We start from the raw sequence: 22,040 nt of genomic DNA on the forward strand, positions 1-22,040 counted from the left end.
CAACAGTTAAGTGCAACGAGCCAAGCTGGTCATTGATTACTTGTAAGTGGAATAAAACATTGTGTCAACAGCCAGACAGAACTGATTACATGTAGAGGGGAGCATCAGAGTATGAAATCGGACATGACCCATTGATTGCATAACAACAGCAAAAAAAACAGATTGATCCACGAACAACAGTGGCTAGTGAATATGTAGTGTTGTGCTGGGGTTGGGGGAAACTCCTGCAACAGTAACTGATTTCAATTAGATGTGCATACTATTCAGTCAATCAAATCAACTGCAATAATATTATATTATTATAGTAACGTGTTTCTGTCTCCAACATATAAGATGGGCGAGAAACCCCAGTCCTTAGCAGACATTTTAACGTTGAAAACACAACTTTCAATATCATTGGTCTAATATTCTTCTAGACATGCCTACTATAGGCATAATATTCTGCCTGTACATGACTGTTCCAATCAGCTGTGTTTCTTTTGGACAGTGTGTTGGTGCAGCTCTGGTTATTGACATCCTCTGGATGAACAGACTGACTCTAGTAGCTGTGTCCTACTGTTCAGCTGGCTACCAACAGGCAGGTCACAGGAGTTCAGGTGACAGAGGGGTGGAGGGCACCAACGATTTTCTAACATTTTGGTCGCCTCATCACGGCTGTATGACCCGCGGGGATTTAAATCACAGGCAGTCTGTCCTTGCAGCTGCAAGGTAAATGGAAATTACTCGTATATTGATTTCTCTCATTGTTTAAAAGTTGACACAGAGAGGAAAGGCTTTATTTGATTAAAATAGGACTAGTGAAGGGAGCTCCAGGATCATAAGAGCCCTGAAGATGCTTTTATTGTTTGAATGTTTTTATTTTGAACTACATTTAACCTGTTTTGCAACATTCAAGACTCATGGTAAACTCAAACCCTTTCATATCTGATTAAAGGTATGTTTCTTTTTAATAATTCATTATATACATCAGTGTTTCTAAATGTCATAGCCTTTACAGTTGCAATGGGGGGATCTGCTCAAATGTGTTATTAAAGTTGCTGTTTTAAAGCATAACACATTCTCTTAGTTGCTCAAGAAGACAATTTGTGGAATTTGTTATATATGGAATGTTATATATTACTGATAATATTACTTCCAAAGTTGTCATGCATATTTTCATTAGAAAAATGTAGACCTTGATTTTTCATTTGAATAGTGAAGCTACACATTACATTTTCACTGTACTATAGCATATAATGGCCTTGAAATATCTGCAGGGATTGTGGAGCGATAGTGTAAAAGTGATAACTCCCCACCACAGTGGTATTAGCACAGGGAATTCTCCTGGCCAGTACAGCAGCCACTCGTCAAATCATGTTTGTACAGAAAGTGGGCAAATCAAAACTATCTGTAGCAAGTGTTTATTAGTACCGTTCTTTCATTCAAATGTAACCAGTCATATCACATTTACATTTTAGTAATTTAGCAGAGGCTCTTAACCAGAGCAACTTACAGTCTTCGCAAGTACGACCTTCTATAAGACAGTACGAGTGTCTGAATCTTATTTCAATGGTCTGAATAGCCAATTTTGCGATGGAAGCTAGCTAGTACCAATGGCTAGTGTGACTAAACAGCTCATTGTAATTGCAATTACGACCAGTGGACACAGGGGAGACTGATTTCATGTGTGGCTCCTTTAAATGAGTGATATACTTCATTTAGTTACATCAAACCATTAATACACAACACAAATTCTTCCTCTCAATCTTTGCATTATTTCCCCCCCCCCCCCCCCTTTCTTGCTGCCTGCTCCCTTGGCCAGTCACAACAATGCCCGCGTGAAGATGGGTGACTGGAACTTCCTGGGTGGGATATTGGAGGAGGTGCATATCCACTCCACCATGGTGGGGAAGATCTGGCTCACCATCCTGTTCATCTTCCGCATGCTGGTGCTGGGCGTGGCGGCGGAGGACGTGTGGAACGACGAGCAGGCGGACTTCGTCTGCAACACGGAGCAGCCGGGCTGCCGGAACGTCTGTTACGACCTCGCTTTCCCCATCTCGCTCATCCGCTACTGGGTGCTCCAGGTCATCTTCGTCTCCTCGCCGTCGCTGGTCTACATGGGTCACGCTCTCTACCGCCTCCGGGCTCTGGACAAGGAGCGGCAGAAGAAGAAAGCCGTGCTGAGGCGAGAGCTCGAGACGGTGGACACGGAGCTGACGGAGGTGAGGAGGAAGATCGAGCGGGAGATGAGACAGCTGGACCAGGGCAAGATCAACAAGGCTCCCCTGAGGGGCTCTCTGCTGCGCACGTACGTGGCGCACATCTTCACGCGGTCCGCCGTAGAGGTGGGCTTCATGACGGGCCAGTACCTCCTCTACGGCTTCCAGCTTTACCCTCTTTTCAAGTGCGAGCGCGAGCCTTGCCCCAACGCGGTGGACTGCTTCGTCTCCCGGCCGACGGAGAAGAGTGTCTTCATGATGTTCATGCAATGCATCGCCGGAGTCTCCCTCTTCCTGAACATCTTGGAGATCATGCACCTGAGCTACAAGAACATCAAAAAGGGCATCTTGGACTATTACCCGAACCTGCGGGAGGAACTCGACGACTACTACGCTAGCAAGTCTAAGAAAGACTCTGTGGTGCATCATCAGATGTACGCCTCGAAGGCCACCATCCCCTCCGTGCCCAGCGCCTACAACCTTCTGATGGAGAGGGCCGCGGACAGTCAGACCTACCCCTGCCTCGTCAACCCCTCAGCGTTTGTCCCTGTTAAGGGTGAACTGGCTGTTAAGCGGGGCCTGGATGACCAAAAGGACGCTGCACATGAACATAGCCCCACTGAACCTAACCGCAACTCCCACTCACCACCGCCATGTGACCCCTCAGTGACGCCACCAAAGCAGGAGGAGGCAGAGGAGTCCGCACATCTTCCCCCACACAGTGAGGAGGAGCGGGAGGAGGAGGAGGAGGAGAAGAGAAGCCCAGACTCTCCTAGACGACATAGGCACACCTCTCACACCTCCTCTTGCCCGACACTGATGATAGGCGCGGGGAGGAAAACGTCGAGGTTCAACGCTCCATCGAACTGTTCCACAGTGATGGAGGGCAAGAGCTCCGACACAGATTCCTACGGGGGTGCCAAGGTGGTATGTGGTGGGTACCCAGAAAGTCAGACCCAGTCAGACCCATCCAAATTGGACCCAAGATGTTCAAGCACACCGGAATCACTTGAAGACTCCAGTTCAGAGTCGCGGCACAGCCCCAGAGCAGCCGTCTCCGCCCGGCGACCGTCGATGGGCAGTACCGCAAGCAGCAGGCGCGCTGCCACAGACTTGCAGATCTAAATGTTAATTATACAACAGTTAGTTCCGACCAAGTAATTTGATTGGACGAGAGGCATTCCATGAGTGCTGATATACACTAATATATCACTCCGCCGCACAGATGTTCTGCTAAATGACCGTTAATTAGACGACATGTTTGTGTTCAGGTTACTAGGCAACAGTCCATTTGAAGTTCAGTTGCGGAACTATTTTTGGTTTATTTTTATGATTAAATAAACAAACAAATCATAATCTGTTGTCGCTTATTACTGTTAACTAATAAATCGCGCTGTAGAACTGTTGTATAAAAGCAATATCACACTCGAGGTCGTGCTGTTATAATGAATATCAGCAGGGCTGTGATTCAGTCGTAGGTACGAGGCCGTGCTGATATTCAGTATAACACACTCCCTCTCGTGTGATATTGCTTAAGTGTGAAGCCTTATTTGCTTCGTCTCTCATCAGCAACCAGCGCACTAGGGCTATATTGTTTAAATGAGCATTTTCCTACTCTCGTAGCTATAGTTAAGGATTTACCTCAGCTTCAAAGCCTCGTTCCACTTTGTGAAGCATAAGAGTCTGGGTGTCTGGTAGGGCTTACACACCGGCAGTTCCGAACGCCGGTTCGCGTTCGCGTACCGAAACCTCCGAACGTTGGCGCTGTCTGGCGAACGAGCCCGCGTTCATACGGCGTTCGGAACTGCCGGTGTGAAAGAGGCCTGGGTGAATTGCCATTGTCGAAAAATATTGACCCCCTTACTGAGAGGGAGATGCAACACTGGGAAAGAGCATTGGAAGCTCTGATCTCACACAGTAATTAAACAATTTCAAACAACATTTCCGTAACGACTTTCATTTATTTTAAAGATCCTGGGTATAGACGATGATCGATCAATTAAAAGATGTGTTGAGATTACAAGAAACAAATCATTGGGATGTACATTAGGTATTTGTGTAATAAATCATCTTTTATTTCCAAATGTAAGTGTGGTCTGTGTTCAAAGTTTGGACATCAGAAGCAACATTTCTTATCAGTATAATGATGCATGAGGATAGTATGGGCACAATCAACTAAAAGTGCTATAACTATACAAGTTCCAGGGATGGACCCTTAAACGATCCACTTAACAGAACCAAGGCCAACTTGCTTGGTGCGTCCCAATTGCCCAAGGTTCCTCCCTTTAGATATCGTCCTCCGATGATATTTGAGAAGAAAGCAAGGAGAGCAGACGCAGCAAATAGAGGAAAGGCTATTGGGACTGAACCGCTTCAAACAGGCAACAGGTGTAATAAGAATAATCAGAGGCGGGTAACTTGCAATGCTCAAGAAATAAAACAAATACACAATTAGGGAAAAACACTTGTATTTGAATATATTAAATATACAAAATAAGTTAAATCTTAAGAAACATAGTATAAAATAAAATAAAAAAATAACAGAGGTAAATACAATCCCTTGCGTTCAGTTTGTTGGTGCTGCCCTACTATAAAAATCTAAATGATTGTTTACAAAAAATAACCTCAATCAAGCCAGGGCACCATTTATTCAGCAGCTCCATCTTCCTGTGTCGGCTCGTAGCGCTGAAGCTAAGAACACGGGGAGAAAGGGACATGTCAGATGGAGTTTAACAGGGTATATACAGGAATCTTGAGGTTAATTTGAAAGTGACAGTTGGATCTAAGTGACAGTTGGATCTAAGTGACAGTTGGATCTAAGTGACAGTTGACACTAGAACAGCCGTGTCTATGTTACCTACTCAGGGTATATACAGGAATCTTGAGGTTAATTTCAACACCTTTCTAAGACTTTTTAAAGACCGTGTCAATATTTTCCCAGACCTCACCGCCACATCGAGCTGTAACCGTTTACATCAGTGACACCTTTAACTTAACAGCTTTAGTTTGCAATAGACTAGACCACTATCACACAACACAATTTCCGGTTCATCATATAAAACTAATAAATTCACGAACTTTTACAAAAAGTTTTTAGGACTCAAACTCTTTGGACAGAGTCTAATTCAGAAAAATACTTGATTTATCAACTTTTAATACCTTTCAAGACACCACGGATACCCTGTTTAAGCGCCACATATCAGCATTTCATTACCTGAATTTAAAAAGGAATCCTATGTACCTTGTTTTTGAGTTCCTTGTTCTCCTCTGCCAGGACCTCACACCTCTGCCTCATCTCACTCAGCTCCTGCTGCAGGGCCTCCGTGTCGGCACCGTCCTGTCCAGCCACACCCAGGTGCTCTTTCAGAAAGCTGGGCCTCGTTAAAGAATCTACCTTGCATGGTGGTAACATAAGAATTATTAACATAACACAAACTATCAGGGTTAACACCGATTACGGCACAGAATTAAGTGGTAATAACATGGTAACAATTCATAGTTGACACACAATGAAATCTGTATACCCATGTACGTAATAATAAAAGGTTAATTCATTGGTTAATATATATAAATAGTGTTACTAAGCTACTGGTATTATTTCCAACTATGGATCTCATTCTCAACAGTGATGTGGAGTTTGCAAATCAATCGTTCTTGATTCAAAACGCCTTTCTGAGTGAATTGCTCATTTTCTTCGTGCTGTAAATGCAGTGCACAGCCCACAGCCACATAGTCAGGTGAACTAAGTTGTTTGGGGAGTGACAGTATAGTGGGCTCAACATACGCTATGGTTATTATACCTTATACAGCGTTCCTACAAGTCAAATTAAGACCTTTTTAGACCTCTTTGAATATAATTTTAGACCTATTCGCGACACCAAATGATAGCTTTTTGTCATCCTGCCGTAGCTTCGTTCGCCACTAATTTCTCCCGGGGGCAGCGAATTGGCATTTTTTGGGTTCCAGCTTGATTCATTTCCACGTAAATAGATGTGGTCGGACTGATTTCCTTGCAGGACGAGCTAATCAGATTTTTTAGACCTAGCACCTCGTTTTCTAGACCTAATAACTGAGACTTGATACCTTTTTAGGCCTTATAAATCGGATTGCTTGATTTTTAAGGCTTTTTAAGACCAGCGCGGGAACCCTGTTATAACAAAGTTGAAGAGCTGTTTGTGAAAGGATGAATCGTTTGTGAACCACTGCACATCATTTAATTAGAAAAAAACCCCAGTTTATATTAGGAATTCACAAGCATGAATAGTTATTAGTTACTGATAACATAATTTAATTGAAGTATTAGAGTACCATACTCAGATTGTATCAGAATTCTCCCTTCTTCTATTAATTCTTCCTTCTTCTTATGGCTGCCAATGGCCCCTGGCCTGAGCTTAGATTACTTTTTCTTGCGATGACCGACGGTTAGATGACTTCACTTACTTAGATGACTACACAAATACTTAATGTAAGTAAGGAGGTTGTCATTCATAACTTGCCTATTACAATATGCTAATGACAAACCCCAAGTCATGATTCTTTGACATTTGTCAAAAGATGCCAGGAGGGGGCACTACAGCGTTCATTAATCAACGAACAAAATTAATCTAAGATATGATTTTTTAATCTGAACGGATGCTAAAGAAACGATCTTAACACACATTTTGGACATAATATCGTTCTTCCACGAGGGTCACATGTGGTCCTTGAACATCTAGAAACCTTCAGGGGTATACACGGTCAGCAAGTCGTGACTTTAGAATTATACGGTTCTATCTCCGTTTAGAATGATAAGGTTCTATCTCCGTTTAGAATGATAAGGTTCTATCTCCGTTTAGAATGATAAGGTTCTATCTCCGTTTAGAATGATAAGGTTCTATCTCCGTTTAGAATGATAAGGTTCTATCTCCGTTTAGAATGATAAGGTTCTATCTCCGTTTAGAATGATAAGGTTCTATCTCCGTTTAGAATGATAAGGTTCTATCTCCGTTTAGGGCAGTTCAGAGATATTGAGCGTCAAAGTTTTTACATTCCATTATGTTTTGTGAGATGGAACCTTTGTATTTTATTAATTACTAACTCAAAAATGTCAACATTTTAAAAATAACACCACACAGGCATTAATAAACACCTAATGGATCAGATTATGTAAAAAACTCAATTTTGAGAACCTTATAATTCTAACGTCACGAAGTGGTGCTAAAGGTCATAGCCTTCATACATTTCATGAGTTTCTCAGGAGAAACTGGTGTGCTCCAGTATGTATGTGGGGAAATGTAGCAAATATATTGAGTTAAGGATACTCCAGTGCATTGTTGGGCTTCTCCGTCTCTTCATACAAGGCCACCAGCACTGTGGAGGAGGAGAACATTATACATATTATACATTACACATTATAACATTCACATTGAGTTAAGACGAATCACACACAGCTGGCTGCCGTACTGCGCATCATCACTATCTATGGCTGTATGATTTCGGGATGAAACATTTCACAAACACCTGAACCCACCACTGGTCAGACTGTCCAGCACGCCAGCCTTCTCCAGGTATCTGCGAAACTGCTCCCGCTTGGACTCTGAAGCCTGAAGGCGAAGAAAGTCAGATAGTCAGTCACTTAAAATGAGCATTTCGACGTTAACTACCTAGCAACACAAACACGCACACCTGGTAACCGCCGCTAACTAGCTATGTAGCTAACTAACAAAAGTTTGAGAGGGTAAATTATCCGGTAGGTATGTACCTTTCTGTCGTAATAAATTGTAACACACGACAGTTAAACATATACGTAGTAGGTTTAACACTTACTCTGTAGTGAGCCATGGCAGTAACTTGACTAAATCTAAATCTTAATGTATCTCACGGTAGATAAACTAAACTGACGATGTCTTCAACGGTTTGCCAAGACAACTTCCCTGACAGCAATCAACACACAGACACGCTCGTGCTAAGCGCATGCGCAGATAGCGATCAACACACAGGCACGCTCGTGCTCAGAGCATGCGCAGACAGCAATCAACACACAGGCACGCTCGTGCTAAGCGCATGCGCAGATGTCGCACTCACTTATAATGTGTGAAAGTCTTACAGGCGGTCTTTTACGCCATCTGGTGTTAATAATGTGAATAACCACACAATGATTGTTCATGTGCTGATTGATTTATTGTTGATGAATACTCTGGAACTGGAACATAATTCATTTGATTTGCCTTATCTAAATAATAATAATAATAATAATAATAATAATAATAATAATATGAAATATTTAACAAAACCTCAACGGCAAAGGAAGCGAATTGACAACCGTACTAGAGTACTACTAGTACAAACGCGTAGACTGCTTTTAATTTTAAAAAAAAGAAGAAAAAAAAAGAATTAAATTGCAATTTACTCTCACATCACAATCACAAATAACTGTGTTGAATTAAATACTATGAATTAAAATACAAATCCGAACTCCAGGTGAAAGGTCACACAACAAGCCTGTGCACTAGTCCACAGAGTCAGGTGACAGCGAAACATCTGACACGGGAGGAACCACCCAGCTCCAACAGAGTGACATCTCTGTTAGCCAATGACTATCTGTGTCGTATGTACAACCTCCAATCAGATTCGGAGGCGGGTTCTATAGCAGCTGAAAGGGAAACACAAGGGAGCAGGAGAGATTTAAAGCAGCAGAGATCACATTAGAACACTCTGGATGTGCCAGTAATTACATGGGAGGGCATAGATGCATCTAAACTGTACTTTTACAGTACATCGGTGGATGTCGTATAGAAGCGGGTCTGTGTAGAAGTTAAAGGGTGGATCGGAGGTGGATCGGGGGTGGATCGGGGGAATCAAACATGTCGCTTCAGTACCAGACGGACCCGCTGCCAGACAGCTACGGAGCGGCGGACGCGTTTCCCAAAGACTTCGGGTATGGAGATGAAGAGGAGGCCTTGGACACCCAGGACAGTCCGGCGCCCTCCGACAGCAAACCCAGGATCCTCCTGATGGGCCTGAGGAGGAGTGGCAAGTCATCTATACAGAAGGTAAGAAGAGATGAGAGATGTTAGGTTTAGGACATCATCTGACTGGAGTACGTAGAGACACACACACTGGTGGAGCCAGCTGGTCTGTACGTCTCTGTCTCTCTCTCTCTGTCTGTCTCTCTCTCTCTCTCTGTCTGTCTGTCTGTCTGTCTGTCTGTCTGTCTGTCTCTCTCTCTCTCTCTCTCTCTCTCTCTCTCTCTCTCTCTCTCTCTCTCTCTGCCTCCGATCGGCAACATTGTATCAGCTGTGTGAGTGTAACATTGTATCAGCTGTGTGAGTGTAACATTGTATCAGCTGTGAGAGTGTTCTATTGCCACATAACTTCTCAACGTTCTCATGGTTACATTTAGTAACACTCTCTTTCAACGTCAGACCTCACTATTACTATTATGGGGCTTTTCCACTAGAGGGCTGACCCGGGTCAGCCCAGGCTGGCCTGCTTCTTTGGCGCTTTTCCATTTGTCGGCCTGGGTCGGGTCGGGTCGGGTCGGGTCGCTTCTTTAGCTACCCATCGAGGGCAGGAACCTTTTTTGAGACCCGGAACCTTTTTGCCAGGCTGCGTGTGACGTGTGACGCTGCACACTGTTGATTGGTCAATGGAAATCATCATCCCATGTTCATAGATTTCTTCGCTATCCGCCATCTTTAAATACCACATTCGCTCTTGGAAAATGTCACTACAGTTTCTGTAATAGCTTATTAATAAAGATTAGAAAAATTATGCTGACCATCGTATTATCTTAGTTTAATGTCATTTCAATGCATCATAGAACTTTTATTTACAACAAGCATAACACAAAAATCGCTATTATGCACCATCTTTGCCCGTGAATAACACCGGCTGTGAAGGTGGTAGAAATACAATACTCCTTTGCTAACTTCACCATCGGTATACGGTCATTTTGAGCCCTTAACCACCGCGCTGACACCCCGAGAAGTTATGCTTTTAACCGTAAACTCAATGAACCGGGAGTTCACCCGCTGCTGCTCGCAGCACCGCGTCTGCTGGTTGAAACTACCGTTGACAGCGGGGGAGAGAAAAGTTTTACCAGGGAATTCGCTCTGCGCATTCAAATGGTTTTGGATTCCCTGTCCTCTCCCCCATCCGGACACGTTTGAATTGTTATCCTAACCCACGGTAAATCACAGTTATTAACCCGCAAAGGGTGCCTCCGGGCACCGTCTTTGCCCGTTAATAACACCGGCTATGAAGGGGGTAGAAACACAAGACTATGCTGGATAACTCCACCATCGGTATACGGTCATTTTGAGCCCTGAACCACCGTGGTGCCACCCCGAGAAGTGAACCGGGAGTAAACTCAATGAACCAGGAGTTCAACATGCGTCTAGTGCTTATATTCACTACGAGCAGTGTCGACATCGATCAGGCAGTAGCCATCTCATATGCTCATACAGTTCATAAAGCAGACAAGTGAAGGCAGTGGTTTTAAGGGTTCAAAAAACATGACTTTATTATGTGTACATAGCTTCCTCTCTCTCTCCCTCTCTCTCTTTCTCTTTCTCTCCAAAAAATCACGGTTAATAATATACCACATGCCGAGGGAAAGGCATACGATAGCTTCAAGTTCCTCCATGTCGCTATTGTTGTGGCTGTGTTGTGTCTCGTGAAAATATACGTCACCACCATGGTGCGCTGTTATGACGCGTAACTCCGCCTACTATCTCCTACTCCTCCTACTCGATCCTGGTCTGTTGTGTATAGTGGAAAAGCGCCAATACCCAGAACTGTTCAAAAGAGTGCCGAAGCGAGCTGAGCCGAGCCGTGCCAGGCCGGTCAATGGAAAAGCGCCATTAGTTGTCATCCAGGGGTTTCTCGGTTTCACAGACAAGGTTTAGCCTAAATCTAAGTCCTGGACTAAAATCACACTTTCAACGTCAAATCTCCATTGGCATTGAAGATGCTGTTTAGTCTAGGATGGATTAGGCTCAAACCTTGTCTGTGAAACAACCTGCTCTACCAAGCTGCTGCAGAGGCCCACAACCAGCCAACCACTTAGTTAGCAGCTAGCTAGCAGCCTAGCACTCAGTCACAACAGCGCCCCAAGACAGTGAACGCAAAGGACGTTATTAGCTATCCAGTGATTTGATGAGCAAAACTCCAACCTATTAAAGATGCGTCAACGCACTGTCACCATAACACATTATGTTGCTTGCCAACATGAATCAATTACCAGGAACCCATCATCATCATCATCCCCATGTGTCAGTGGCGCGTATGTGCGGGGTGATCACCTGGACGCAAGGCACGTGACTGTCGGTCGTCTATTGACGTTTTAGAATCCCTCCCTTGCCCTTCTAAAGCTGGTCAGAGTAGAGAAAATTCTGATTTTGATCATAAAAAGATTCCCCTTGCTATATTTTTGGTTGTCATATAAATATAATCCATCTTCCTTTAGGAATAAGTGCTTATCATAGCAGATAGATGCTTTAAATGCTTGAATGAGAGCACTGGCCTGATTGGCTGGACACAAGATGCAGCCACACCTTTCAGTGCATGTCTGCGCTGACATCTCCTCTGTCCAGAAATAACTTCAACTGGACACCAGCACCCAACTCACTTGGTTTAGTTTAGTTTATTTATTTAGCACACAAGAAATTGTGCAAGGAGGGAACGAAGCCCAGAAGGCTTGTACAGAGTTCCACTCCACGTCAATATCATTGTTTCAAATAAAAATCAAGGGAGACTTACTGCATGTCAATAAGAGAAAAGAAACCACAAACAAAATCATATCCATCGGGCAGAAAGGTAGGATAGCACATACAAACACACAAGACAAAAACAAAAAAAATAAAAAAACTGAAAATAGATACAAGGTTGGTAAGATTAGTAAAAAAATAAACATAGATTTCCATCTAGATTTCCATTCTACTTACTTGCTGGATCTAGAATGTCCAAAGAGCTTTATTCATAATTTCCTGCCCTCTTCCATGTAGCTAAATAATTGATCATAAAATGCAGTTGTTGTTTTGATGCAGACGTTTTAGTGTTCGTGTTAACTGCAGAGTGGAAAGTGCATCCCCACTTTTGATACAGAAGGGAACAGTCATGACTCTGAACATACCAGGTCGTCCTGGCTCTGAAAAAGATAAACAACAGTGCCTGTGTAAAAACAACAACAACAACAACAACAACAACAACAACAACAACTGCTGTTGTGCTCAAAATATTCTGCTACCTTGAAATAAGACTATTGATTTGCACTATACATGGGTAAACGAAAGCAGGAGATCCATGACCACAGCAACATTTGAGTCTCAGTTTCTCCCATGAGCCTCTCACTGATTCATAAACATGTGATGTGGCTTTTTGGTCCAGTACTGGTGACCCCAGTCAGTGAATTGACTGAAGCTCAAACACAAAATGATGAAGGCTCTTTGCTGTTTTGAGCAACATGAGGTGGTGCCTTTGCAGCCCCTTCTTTTAACATTATTAACAGGGTGTCCGCGGTGCCTTGAAAAGTATTAAAAGTTGATAAATCAATTTTGGGAAAATCAAGACCCTTAATAAGTATTAAAAAGTCTTATCACGATTTGATGAGGTCATGAATTTTGTAGATATTTTTCTGAATTAGACTCTGTCCAAAGAGTTTGAGTCCTAAAAACTATTAGTAAAAGTTCGTGAATTTATTAGTTTTATTAAAAAACTAAGATGAACCGGAAATCGTGTTGTATGATAGTGGTCTAGTCTATTGCGAACTAAAGCTGTTAAGTTAAAGGTGTCACTGATGTCAACGGTTACAGCTCGAAGTGGCGGTGAGGTCTGGAAAAATATTGACAAGGTCTTTAAAAAGTCTTAGAAAGGTATTGAAATTAACCTCAAGATTCCTGTATATACCCTGAGTAGGTAACATAGACACGGCTGTTCTAGTGTCAACTGTCACTTAGATCCAACTGTCACTTAGATCCAACTGTCACTTAGATCCAACTGTCACTTTCAAATTAACCTCAAGATTCCTGTATATACCCTGTTTTAACATTATTATGTTAATGTCCCTTTTCAGGTGGTGTTCCACAAAATGTCTCCCAACGAGACGCTGTTCCTGGAGAGCACCAACAAGATCTACAAGGATGACATCTCCAGTAGCTCCTTCGTCAACTTCCAGATCTGGGACTTCCCAGGTCAGGTGGACTTCTTTGACCCCACCTTCGACTACGAGATGATCTTCAGGGGGACCGGGGCCTTGATATTCGTCATCGATGCACAGGTGAAACACGGACAGAGTGAATGTAGGCTTATATGAAAAGAACTCAAGATGAAGAAACTTTTAACATTTTAACCAAAGCGATTTACAATTAGAGATTACAGGGAGGGACAGTCTCCCTGGAGTAATTTAGGGCTAACTTGAGTGCCTTACACTAGTGGTGGTGTTCCGAGGTGGGATTTGCACTCATGACCTTCTGATTACCAGTTCTACTCACTAGGCCACCACTACCCTCTATCTATATCTTCTATATCTCGATATCTGTTATAATAATAATAATAATTCATTACATTTATATAGCGCTTTTCCGAGGCTCAAAGTCGTTATGATGTGGGGGGGGAGGGACGGAATAATTTATTTGTAAAATGTATCTTAAGTCAATCTTTTTAAATGAATTGGAACTTTAGTCTATTCAGCCCTACTTTAAACATTGTAAGTGCTGATATTGTATAAGGCCTACTGTTGAAGACAACCCACTGCCCAAAAGACAATTGGATGTCACAGATCGCTATCCCAAAACTTTGCACGTTACATCCTAAATGTTGTAAACGCAGTTATCTGAACCGAAACTGAATCAAGTTTATTGTTGCATCCCATCATACAAGTATAATTGGGTACAATTCTTAGGCTTCAGTTCCTTGACATTGCACCGGTATCTAAATCAAAGTTAATTGAATCAAGGGAGGCCTTAAGCAATCTAAGGTGCAAGAATTTGCTGTATGGTAATTGCTACAATCTTCGAGAAGGGTTCCTCGGTCTACATGTCTGTCTTGTCGTGAAAGACAGAACAGAGCAGTGTATAGTTTCCTCATACCTAGTTTCACATGGCACGCAGGTCGTCTCTTAACCCCGTCTCAGTTATCCTTTGTGTGTAACTAGGGAAACACAGCATTTTTGTTTTTTCACTATGCCTATCGCCTATCGCTAGGCAGTTTGTCTTGATTTTCCTGCTTAGTTTAATTGCGACATGTTTGTCTTTGATTGAGACACTAGCACTCCATATCTCACTGAGGCTCAACATCTTTCAGTGCAGAGGTATAGACAGGGACAGACAGACAGGGATTTGCAATATGTGCAGTAGTCAGCCTTGCTCAACATAAGTCCAATGTGTTTACACATAGTCTTGGAGCTTTGGCTATTTTCCTGTATTATAGGTTTATGTTGAAATGTTTGATTTATTTATTTAATCTCAAAAGTAGCCTAAACCTCCTGGAATTCTGTCCCATTCCCCCAAACACTAGCCTATTAGCACAAGCACGTGGGTTTGACTCACAGCGCGGGTGTAGGGGGGTCAAGAGATGTTTTGAAGTAGAATAGAATGAATGTGAAACAACATGTCTCTTCCTGTACAGGATGACTATGTGGAAGCCCTGGGCAGGCTCCACCTCACGGTATCGCGGGCCTACAGGGTCAACCCGGAAATCAACTTTGAGGTGTTCATCCACAAAGTGGACGGCCTCTCTGACGACCACAAGATAGAGACTCAGAGGGACATCCACCAGAGAGCTAACGATGACCTGGCCGACGCCAGCCTAGAGAAACTTCACCTCAGGTACGTTGGCCCTCAGTATCCCTGGTAAAACACTAGCTAAGGAAACCGTTGCTATGCTATCCTCTCAGCTACATACCACGTTCCTGTTGCTTAGCGGTTACTATCGCTTTGCCACCTTTTGTTCATTTTAGTATGCCTTGTCTTAAGCAGCCTACAGCCAGCAGCTTCTTTTGATATTGATACCATGAGGATATTTTCAAGCTGTTACACGCAATAATGGCCAGCTGCTAGAACACAAGTCTTGTACGTCACTTTATTGGCCTTGGAAGGATTGGATTCGCAGAAATGACTGGCATTACACCACACATGGATGAAAAATATCTGCTGCTTTCCAAGTCGACATGGGGGGAAAATTGCAGGCCATGTTTTGATCTAACACTTCTCTGTGAGAGCACGTGAATTACATTAATCACAACTACTAAGGGTTCTTGTGTGTGTTAAAAGCTGAGCTGCTGTTCTAGACAGCGTTTGTTTTGTAGCCATCCACTGCATGCCTTGCATACTCAGAGCATTACTGTCAGATTCCACCAAGGCCTCTTAATGAAGAAGCACGATGCCAAGTGGTCAGGACGAGGCTTGTCATAAGGGATCAGGATCAGGGATCACATACAATAGGCAGATGTTTGCTGATGTATAGTAATATGGCTTTAATTTCATTTTTGTTTTTTTGTTTTTGTAAATACTATAGATCTCTAACTTTATAACTTGGATTTGATTAATGTTATGTGCTCTAATGAAATATTCAGATGTATCCAAAGTAGGCTACATCAATAACATAAAGCCAGTGTTGAGCCTGAATCATGGGTTGTTTTATTAACAGATGCCGGTTTTTGGGCTAAATACACTACCGCAAAACTTGTTTTAGGCTCAGAACAGCAGGTTTTCTATAGGGTGTTTGGTTAGGCAGTTTCCAAATGTTTTATACCGTTAAACTGTCCTCAAATGTAACGTAGTTTACGGTTTAACCGTGGGATTCAAAATCACATTGTAGGGCTTTGACGGAGCCGCCAATTTCAAATGATGAATTTGTGACAGCGGCTGGTGAAAGGTAGACCAAAGGCCTATCCTTTTCACGAACCTGCTCGAACACTTTCCTCGAGCAGTGCTGAAAAATGTGCTTAAAATAAATAAATAAATAAATAAATAGTTTTGGTTCATAATGAGACGGTTGGGACAAATTCGACTATGTATGGGAAACACTGCGTACGAAGCGCAGAGCGCATGACAGCAGACGAGTGCTGTGAATCGCGTTTCCTTCTGAGGAAAAGTGGTCATGGGCGTTATGATTATGATCGCTTCTAAATAGTTTTTTGACAGATTATTTATTTGACAAATTACGTTGTTTACAAAATGTCTGTCATCACTTTCATAGCATCTTCAACCACACAGACAGTGGTGCTGGACAAACACTCTTAAGGCGTTTATTAGAGCTTTTATTTATGACCGTTTTATGACGGTATTGACAATATTTTTAAAGAAACCACGGTTTACGGTTGGCTATAACTGTATAACCGCCCAACCCTAGTGTTTATGTATTTGCTATTCCCTCCTGGTTTGTGTTTTATGGAAGGTCAGCTGAGAGTGCTGTGTATGCACACCAGACAGGTTGGTCAATCCCAGATTTATAGGGAAGGCCGTTTGGAGTTGTGATGTGTTGCTGTGCTCTGCAGTGGTCTGAGGACACGTCTCTGGCAAGTCTGTATAGTCAGGCAGTTCTGTTGGTCTCTCTCTGGTTCATATTGGTCTTGCAACTTTAGCCTCTTATCATTTAGACTTTCTTAAATGTTGCCTCATCCATTGTAATCAAATGTGTCGCTAGTGTTTTATTTCAGCAAACACACTGTGCATGCGTGCGTTTCTGCGTGTGTGTGTGTGTGTGTCGGGGGGTGGGAGGGGGGTGTTGGTGGTGTGTGGGAGGTGTGTGTGTGTTTGTGTGTGTATGTATATACTGTATATATATATATATATATGTGTGTGTGTGTGTGTGTGTGTGTGTGTGTGTGAGAGTCTGAAATGAATTGCGAAATGCTATTATTGCCTGTTATTGTCTTTTATATCTTACCTGATCTGGTACAGAGCAAGATGACACTGAGATCAGTCCCAGCCATTCACACACACACTTTCTTCTCTCTGATCTTGTGCAGCTTCTACCTGACGAGTATCTACGACCACTCCATATTTGAGGCCTTCAGTAAAGTGGTCCAGAAGCTTATCCCCCAGCTGCCGACGTTAGAGAACCTTTTAAACATCTTTATATCTGTAAGTAACATATTCTCTTGCTATATATGTTCAGCATATCGTGACGTTAGAATTATAAGGTTCTATCTCCATTTTTGTCAAAATGTAGTTTTTTACATAATCTGATCCATTGGGTGTTTATTAATGCCTGTGTGGTGTTATTTAAAAAATGTTGACATTTTTTAGTTAGAAATTAATAAAATACAAAGGTTCCATCTCACAAAACATAATGGAATGTAAAAACTTTGACGCTCAATATCTCTGAACTACCCTAAACGGAGATAGAACCTTATCATTCTAAGCTCACGATATAGGCCTATTGTTAACTAGTATTTCTTTCTTTCAATTGAGTTGTTTAGATGGCATGACTTGGTTGTGTGACAAACGGTCTGATCTGAGTCAGTGGCATGCTGCCATGCTGAGTGTCTCTCACGCCCTTCCTTCATGGATGTTGTATAACAGCTTTTTTTACATCCCGGTCAAAATACGTTTGTGCCGTGCCGTCATGATTTTGCATTCGTAAATAAAAAATGGCTTTTTGGATGAAGCTGTGTCCGTTTTTAACTTTTGAGACTCAATAATTTATTTTGAAACCACTGCTGTTGACATCGCCTGAAAGATATGCTCTGAAACGTTTCTGCCAAGTCCCTTTAGAATTGAATGGATGGACCCCCAAACGTAGATCATATTGTTCCTCCCCCCTCCCCTCCTCATCTCCTCCCCCTCTGTTCTCCTGCTGACAGAATTCAGGGATAGAGAAGGCCTTCCTGTTTGACGTGGTCAGTAAGATCTACATCGCCACCGACAGCTCCCCGGTGGACATGCAGTCTTACGAGCTGTGCTGTGACATGATCGACGTGGTCATCGATGTCTCTTGCATCTACGGGTGAGTCTTCTAAGGCCTTGCTCCTCTCAAATATATATACACAATCGGCCAAGTTAACGGATGCTGTGTGCGTGCGTGCGTGCGCTGGTGCAATCGTCTGTGTGTTAATCTGCCTGTTAGACTCTGTTTATAATTGACTACGTTTTTTGTGTGTGGTGTTCCAGCTTGAAGGAGGATGGCAGTGGCAGTGCTTACGATAAGGAGTCCATGGCCATCATCAAGCTCAACAACACCACAGTCCTCTACCTGAAAGAGGTCACCAAGTTCCTGGCCCTGGTGTGCATCCTCAGGGAAGAGAGCTTTGAGCGCAAAGGTGATCCGCCTTAAAATGAGTAGCATTATTAGCATTAGCACCTTCTTACTATAAGTTCACACCGCTAGTGATTTTGACGTCGTCGGATCGTGTTGAGGTGTTCCTTCTGGACAACACATTTTGGGTGTTAACCAATCCAGCGTCTTGAGATTTCTGCCACAGATTGGTACACAGCAGAAGTCCTCCTAAATCTTTTTGTATAAAATATAGCTTCGTATTCTGGTGCTGTTGCGGTCAAATCCCTCATGTCTCCTGATGTTGTCGTCTACTTGCATTGAAATGACTGATTGCATTGTACTCACAAGTCTTAGCTTGTGAAATCATACTGATGATGACAATCTTTCTTTTTCCATTGTGTTTACTGTTCCTTTTACTTGGTATTTCTGAATTGAGTCTATGAGATCTTGAATGCTAAGAGTCTCATAGATCAACACGTGTGTCCTTCCCCCAGGCTTGATAGACTACAACTTCCACTGCTTCCGGAAGGCCATCCACGAGGTGTTCGAGGTGGGCGTCTCAACCCCGTGGACTGGCTCCCAGCCAGCGGGCACACCCTGCACCAAGGCTGTGACACTCAACGGCACACCTCGGAACACCGTGTAAACACAGAGAGAGAGAGAGAACGAAAGAGAGGGAGGAAGAGAGAGAGAGAGAGAGGGAGGGAGGGAGAGAGAGAGAGAGAGGAAAACAGAAAGGCTGGAAAGAGAGGGTAAGGGAGCCTGTGGAAGAGAGAGACTAATGGATGGCTACACCAATCAGTCATATCCCTTCAGCTCCCAGATCCCAAAAAAGCGCAGAGAGTGGACTAGAGCTAAAATAAGTGTTTTGGACTGAACCGAAGCTCATAGGATAAGGAACGGGAGCTTTGAAAGCTAGGATTGGAAGGGAAACTCAGCAGAGACATTCGTTTTCGTGTGAATGCAAGGTATTAAACGCATCATTCGCCATGAGAGAGAAAAAGAAAAAAACAAGGAAACGAAAGCGTTAGAGGAATTGTTTTCGCAAGCGAAAAGAGAGCGTCAAGGCACTTGGGGATCTCTCGGTGAGACGGCCGTGTGTGCTGCAGCCCAGGAGGCCAGAGGGAGGACTGCAGATCGCTGTCCTGACTTGCTGCTGGTCCGTCTATGACATATAGACTCTATGTGAAGTACTTTAAGAGAAATAAACAACATTGATGATGTAACCCCTCCTCAATAAGGAAAAGCTGCAATGTCTGTATAGGGGGGGGGATCAGTATAGTATATATATATATATACATATACCGGTACCCCCCGTGCAGATGACGACATGGTTTAAGAAAATGCTTGGTCTAGCCAAAACACCCACATAAAATAACACTTTTCAAAGAAGGCCTTATTTAGATTGAGCTTGCCTGACGCAAGCTTCCTGTCACCACTCATCTGTTTGTTGTTGCCCGAATACCTTGCTTTGGTTTCACTTCTGAAAGAAAAAAAGGGTTCCTCAACTGATTGTAAAGGGATTGTAATGTCTGCTTTGTGTGCGTGTGTGTTTGTGTGCGTGTGTGCGTGTGTGCGTGCGTCTGCGTGCGTCTGTGTGTGTGTGTGCGTGCGTGTGTGAGTGAAAGATAATTGGTTGTGATTATGGTTTTAAGACTGTCAAATGTCAATATGCTGTGTTGGCTCAATGCTCAAAGATGTTATGATGTCATACCCTATATTATGATGTCATACCCTATGTTATGATGTCATACCCTACGCTATGCCATGTCGGAACGCTGAGCACAATAAACATGATGCCAGGACTGTGATCATCAGTGACACTTTTGATAACATATACAATGATGACTTACCTGTCATTTATTATGTATCCCCTTCACTCACTGTGGAACACAAGGCTGCTTTAAATGACTTCACTTAAAGTAAATCTGGAGTCTGTCTCACTAATGGATGATATTAGTTAAGTCTACTGCCAGTCTGCCTCTTGCTTTCTTCAAATTATAATGTTGGGGGGAAAAATGCACAGTACAGCTATAGATGTTTGGTTAAAAGAGTAGCGGAATTATCAGACACAACAGATTCTTGCACAGCACGGAAGTCTTTGTAGTAGCCTCTTGATCGACTATGCCTTTGCTTTTAGCAGCCAGAGCACACGCGTGTTGTCTGATGTTCTAGCCACACGTGGCATCACAACATGTTTGAGCATTTGTCCGCCTGCCCTTCGCTGTGCAGGTGGAGAGACTGTCCAGTCCATTAGGACTGGGCTCTGATGGAATCTACATTCCGATTGGGTGGCATCAATGTAGCAGGCATGGCATCATATGATGGTGGTGGGGAGGGTGGTGATGAAACCTGTCCCCGCCTCAAGTGTGAGTTCACTTTGCCTGAAGCGTCCACTAGAGTATGACTCAATATAACCACAGGAATACACAACCACAATACAGCAGAATCCAGTATGAAAACCCCATTCCAAGCATGTATGCAACAATGTGTTCGTCAAGTACTATTTGTTCTCAACATAACCTTGTTCATTGTATTTTACTGTGGGAACGAGAGAGAACTTAACTCAAGAAAATCAAACCTGGAATAAAATAATACGACCAAAATGCATTCTTTTTTGCCATGCTGACTGCAAGAAAGGAGTTTTTATTTGACGGTTTTGTTCATCAGAACTATGTGGGCCTCTGTGGTAATTCAGCGTCACCTGTGTTTGAACCCCACGTGGGCTGTCGTCAGTTCTGCTCTGTTCTGTTTTATCATTCACATGGAAATAAACACTTGCACATGGAAAACACATGCTGTCAGTGGTTCTGTCATTGTCACCTGGCTAGTCTAGTGTTTAGTATTATGCGATGTCCTTTCCAGACATTGAGGGCCGGTTTCACAGACAAGGCTTAAGCCTAGTCCTGGACTAAATCACACTTTCAATGTAAAATCTCCATTGAAGATGCTTTTTAGTCCAGGATTAGGCTTAAGCCTTGTCTGTGAAACTGGCCCATAGTTAGTAAGCCTGAATGTAATTGTACGTTTTCTTCTCTGATGAGAGTTTGACCTTTGGTCTTCACGTTAGAGTAAGTTAGGGTTAGACATCTCTTCTCAAGTTAATTTATATATTTTCAAGTTGTTACTTTTTTCTCAATAATTGAGAAAGTGACATGAACCAAACTGTTGAGTAAAATGTATTATGTCCTCAGTTGAATATGGATTGTGCTTATTCTGCAGTACTGTCGTTATACCACTGGGGGCGCTGCATAAGACTGCAGGCTTGTATGTTGATGTGTTGATGCACTTGTCCTAGTTGTTTGTCTATCTTTCTAAGTTAGCTCGGCTGAGAGAAAGAGTTCTCACTAATTATGAGAGATGCGCCTGACAATGCAAGAGAAGCCCTGAAGATATGAAGGGGATATTATGCCGGGAGGGGAAAACCCCGGATAATGAACTTGTACACCATGTTGACATCGCTTCAGAAGGCGAACAGTGAAAGTGTCACTATGGACTGTATCATAAGAGCAGAAACCGCCATCACCGCGCTACGGAACGCAGGTGAAACGTTAAGTAAGTAAGTAAGTAAAGCTTTATTTATATAGCGCCTTTCGTACATGAAATGCAACTCAAAGCGCTTAAGCGACGGCCTACTGA

At 43.0% G+C, this 22,040-nt stretch overlaps 3 protein-coding genes across 3 annotated transcripts; 2 read left to right on the forward strand and 1 right to left on the reverse strand.

Moving 5' to 3' along the window:
• Positions 1-658: 658 nt before the first annotated feature.
• On the forward strand, positions 659-3,326 carry gja9a (gap junction protein alpha 9a; the record flags this gene model as incomplete). Its single annotated transcript, XM_080540779.1, has 2 exons — positions 659-708; positions 1,802-3,326. The coding sequence occupies 2 exons, from the start codon at positions 659-661 to the stop codon at positions 3,324-3,326; spliced, it is 1,575 nt and encodes a 524-aa protein (XP_080396905.1).
• Positions 3,327-4,314: 988 nt separating this feature from the next.
• Positions 4,315-8,128, reverse strand: mycbp (MYC binding protein). The gene is made up of 5 exons (XM_080540786.1): positions 8,007-8,128; positions 7,711-7,783; positions 7,502-7,550; positions 5,443-5,572; positions 4,315-4,892 (listed from the first exon to the last, which is right to left on the reverse strand). The coding sequence occupies exons 1-5, from the start codon at positions 8,019-8,021 to the stop codon at positions 4,848-4,850; spliced, it is 312 nt and encodes a 103-aa protein (XP_080396912.1). The 5' UTR covers positions 8,022-8,128; the 3' UTR covers positions 4,315-4,847.
• Positions 8,129-9,043: 915 nt separating this feature from the next.
• Positions 9,044-21,179, forward strand: rragca (Ras-related GTP binding Ca; the record flags this gene model as incomplete). Its single annotated transcript, XM_080540780.1, has 7 exons — positions 9,044-9,232; positions 13,255-13,458; positions 14,808-15,007; positions 17,152-17,266; positions 17,989-18,131; positions 18,296-18,444; positions 18,896-21,179. The coding sequence occupies 7 exons, from the start codon at positions 9,044-9,046 to the stop codon at positions 19,045-19,047; spliced, it is 1,152 nt and encodes a 383-aa protein (XP_080396906.1). The 3' UTR covers positions 19,048-21,179.
• Positions 21,180-22,040: the final 861 nt, after the last annotated feature.

The sequence above is a fragment of the Nansenia antarctica genome (genome assembly GCF_963989245.1).
Source record: "Nansenia antarctica genome assembly, chromosome: 10".
Lineage (NCBI taxonomy): Eukaryota > Metazoa > Chordata > Actinopteri > Argentiniformes > Microstomatidae > Nansenia > Nansenia antarctica.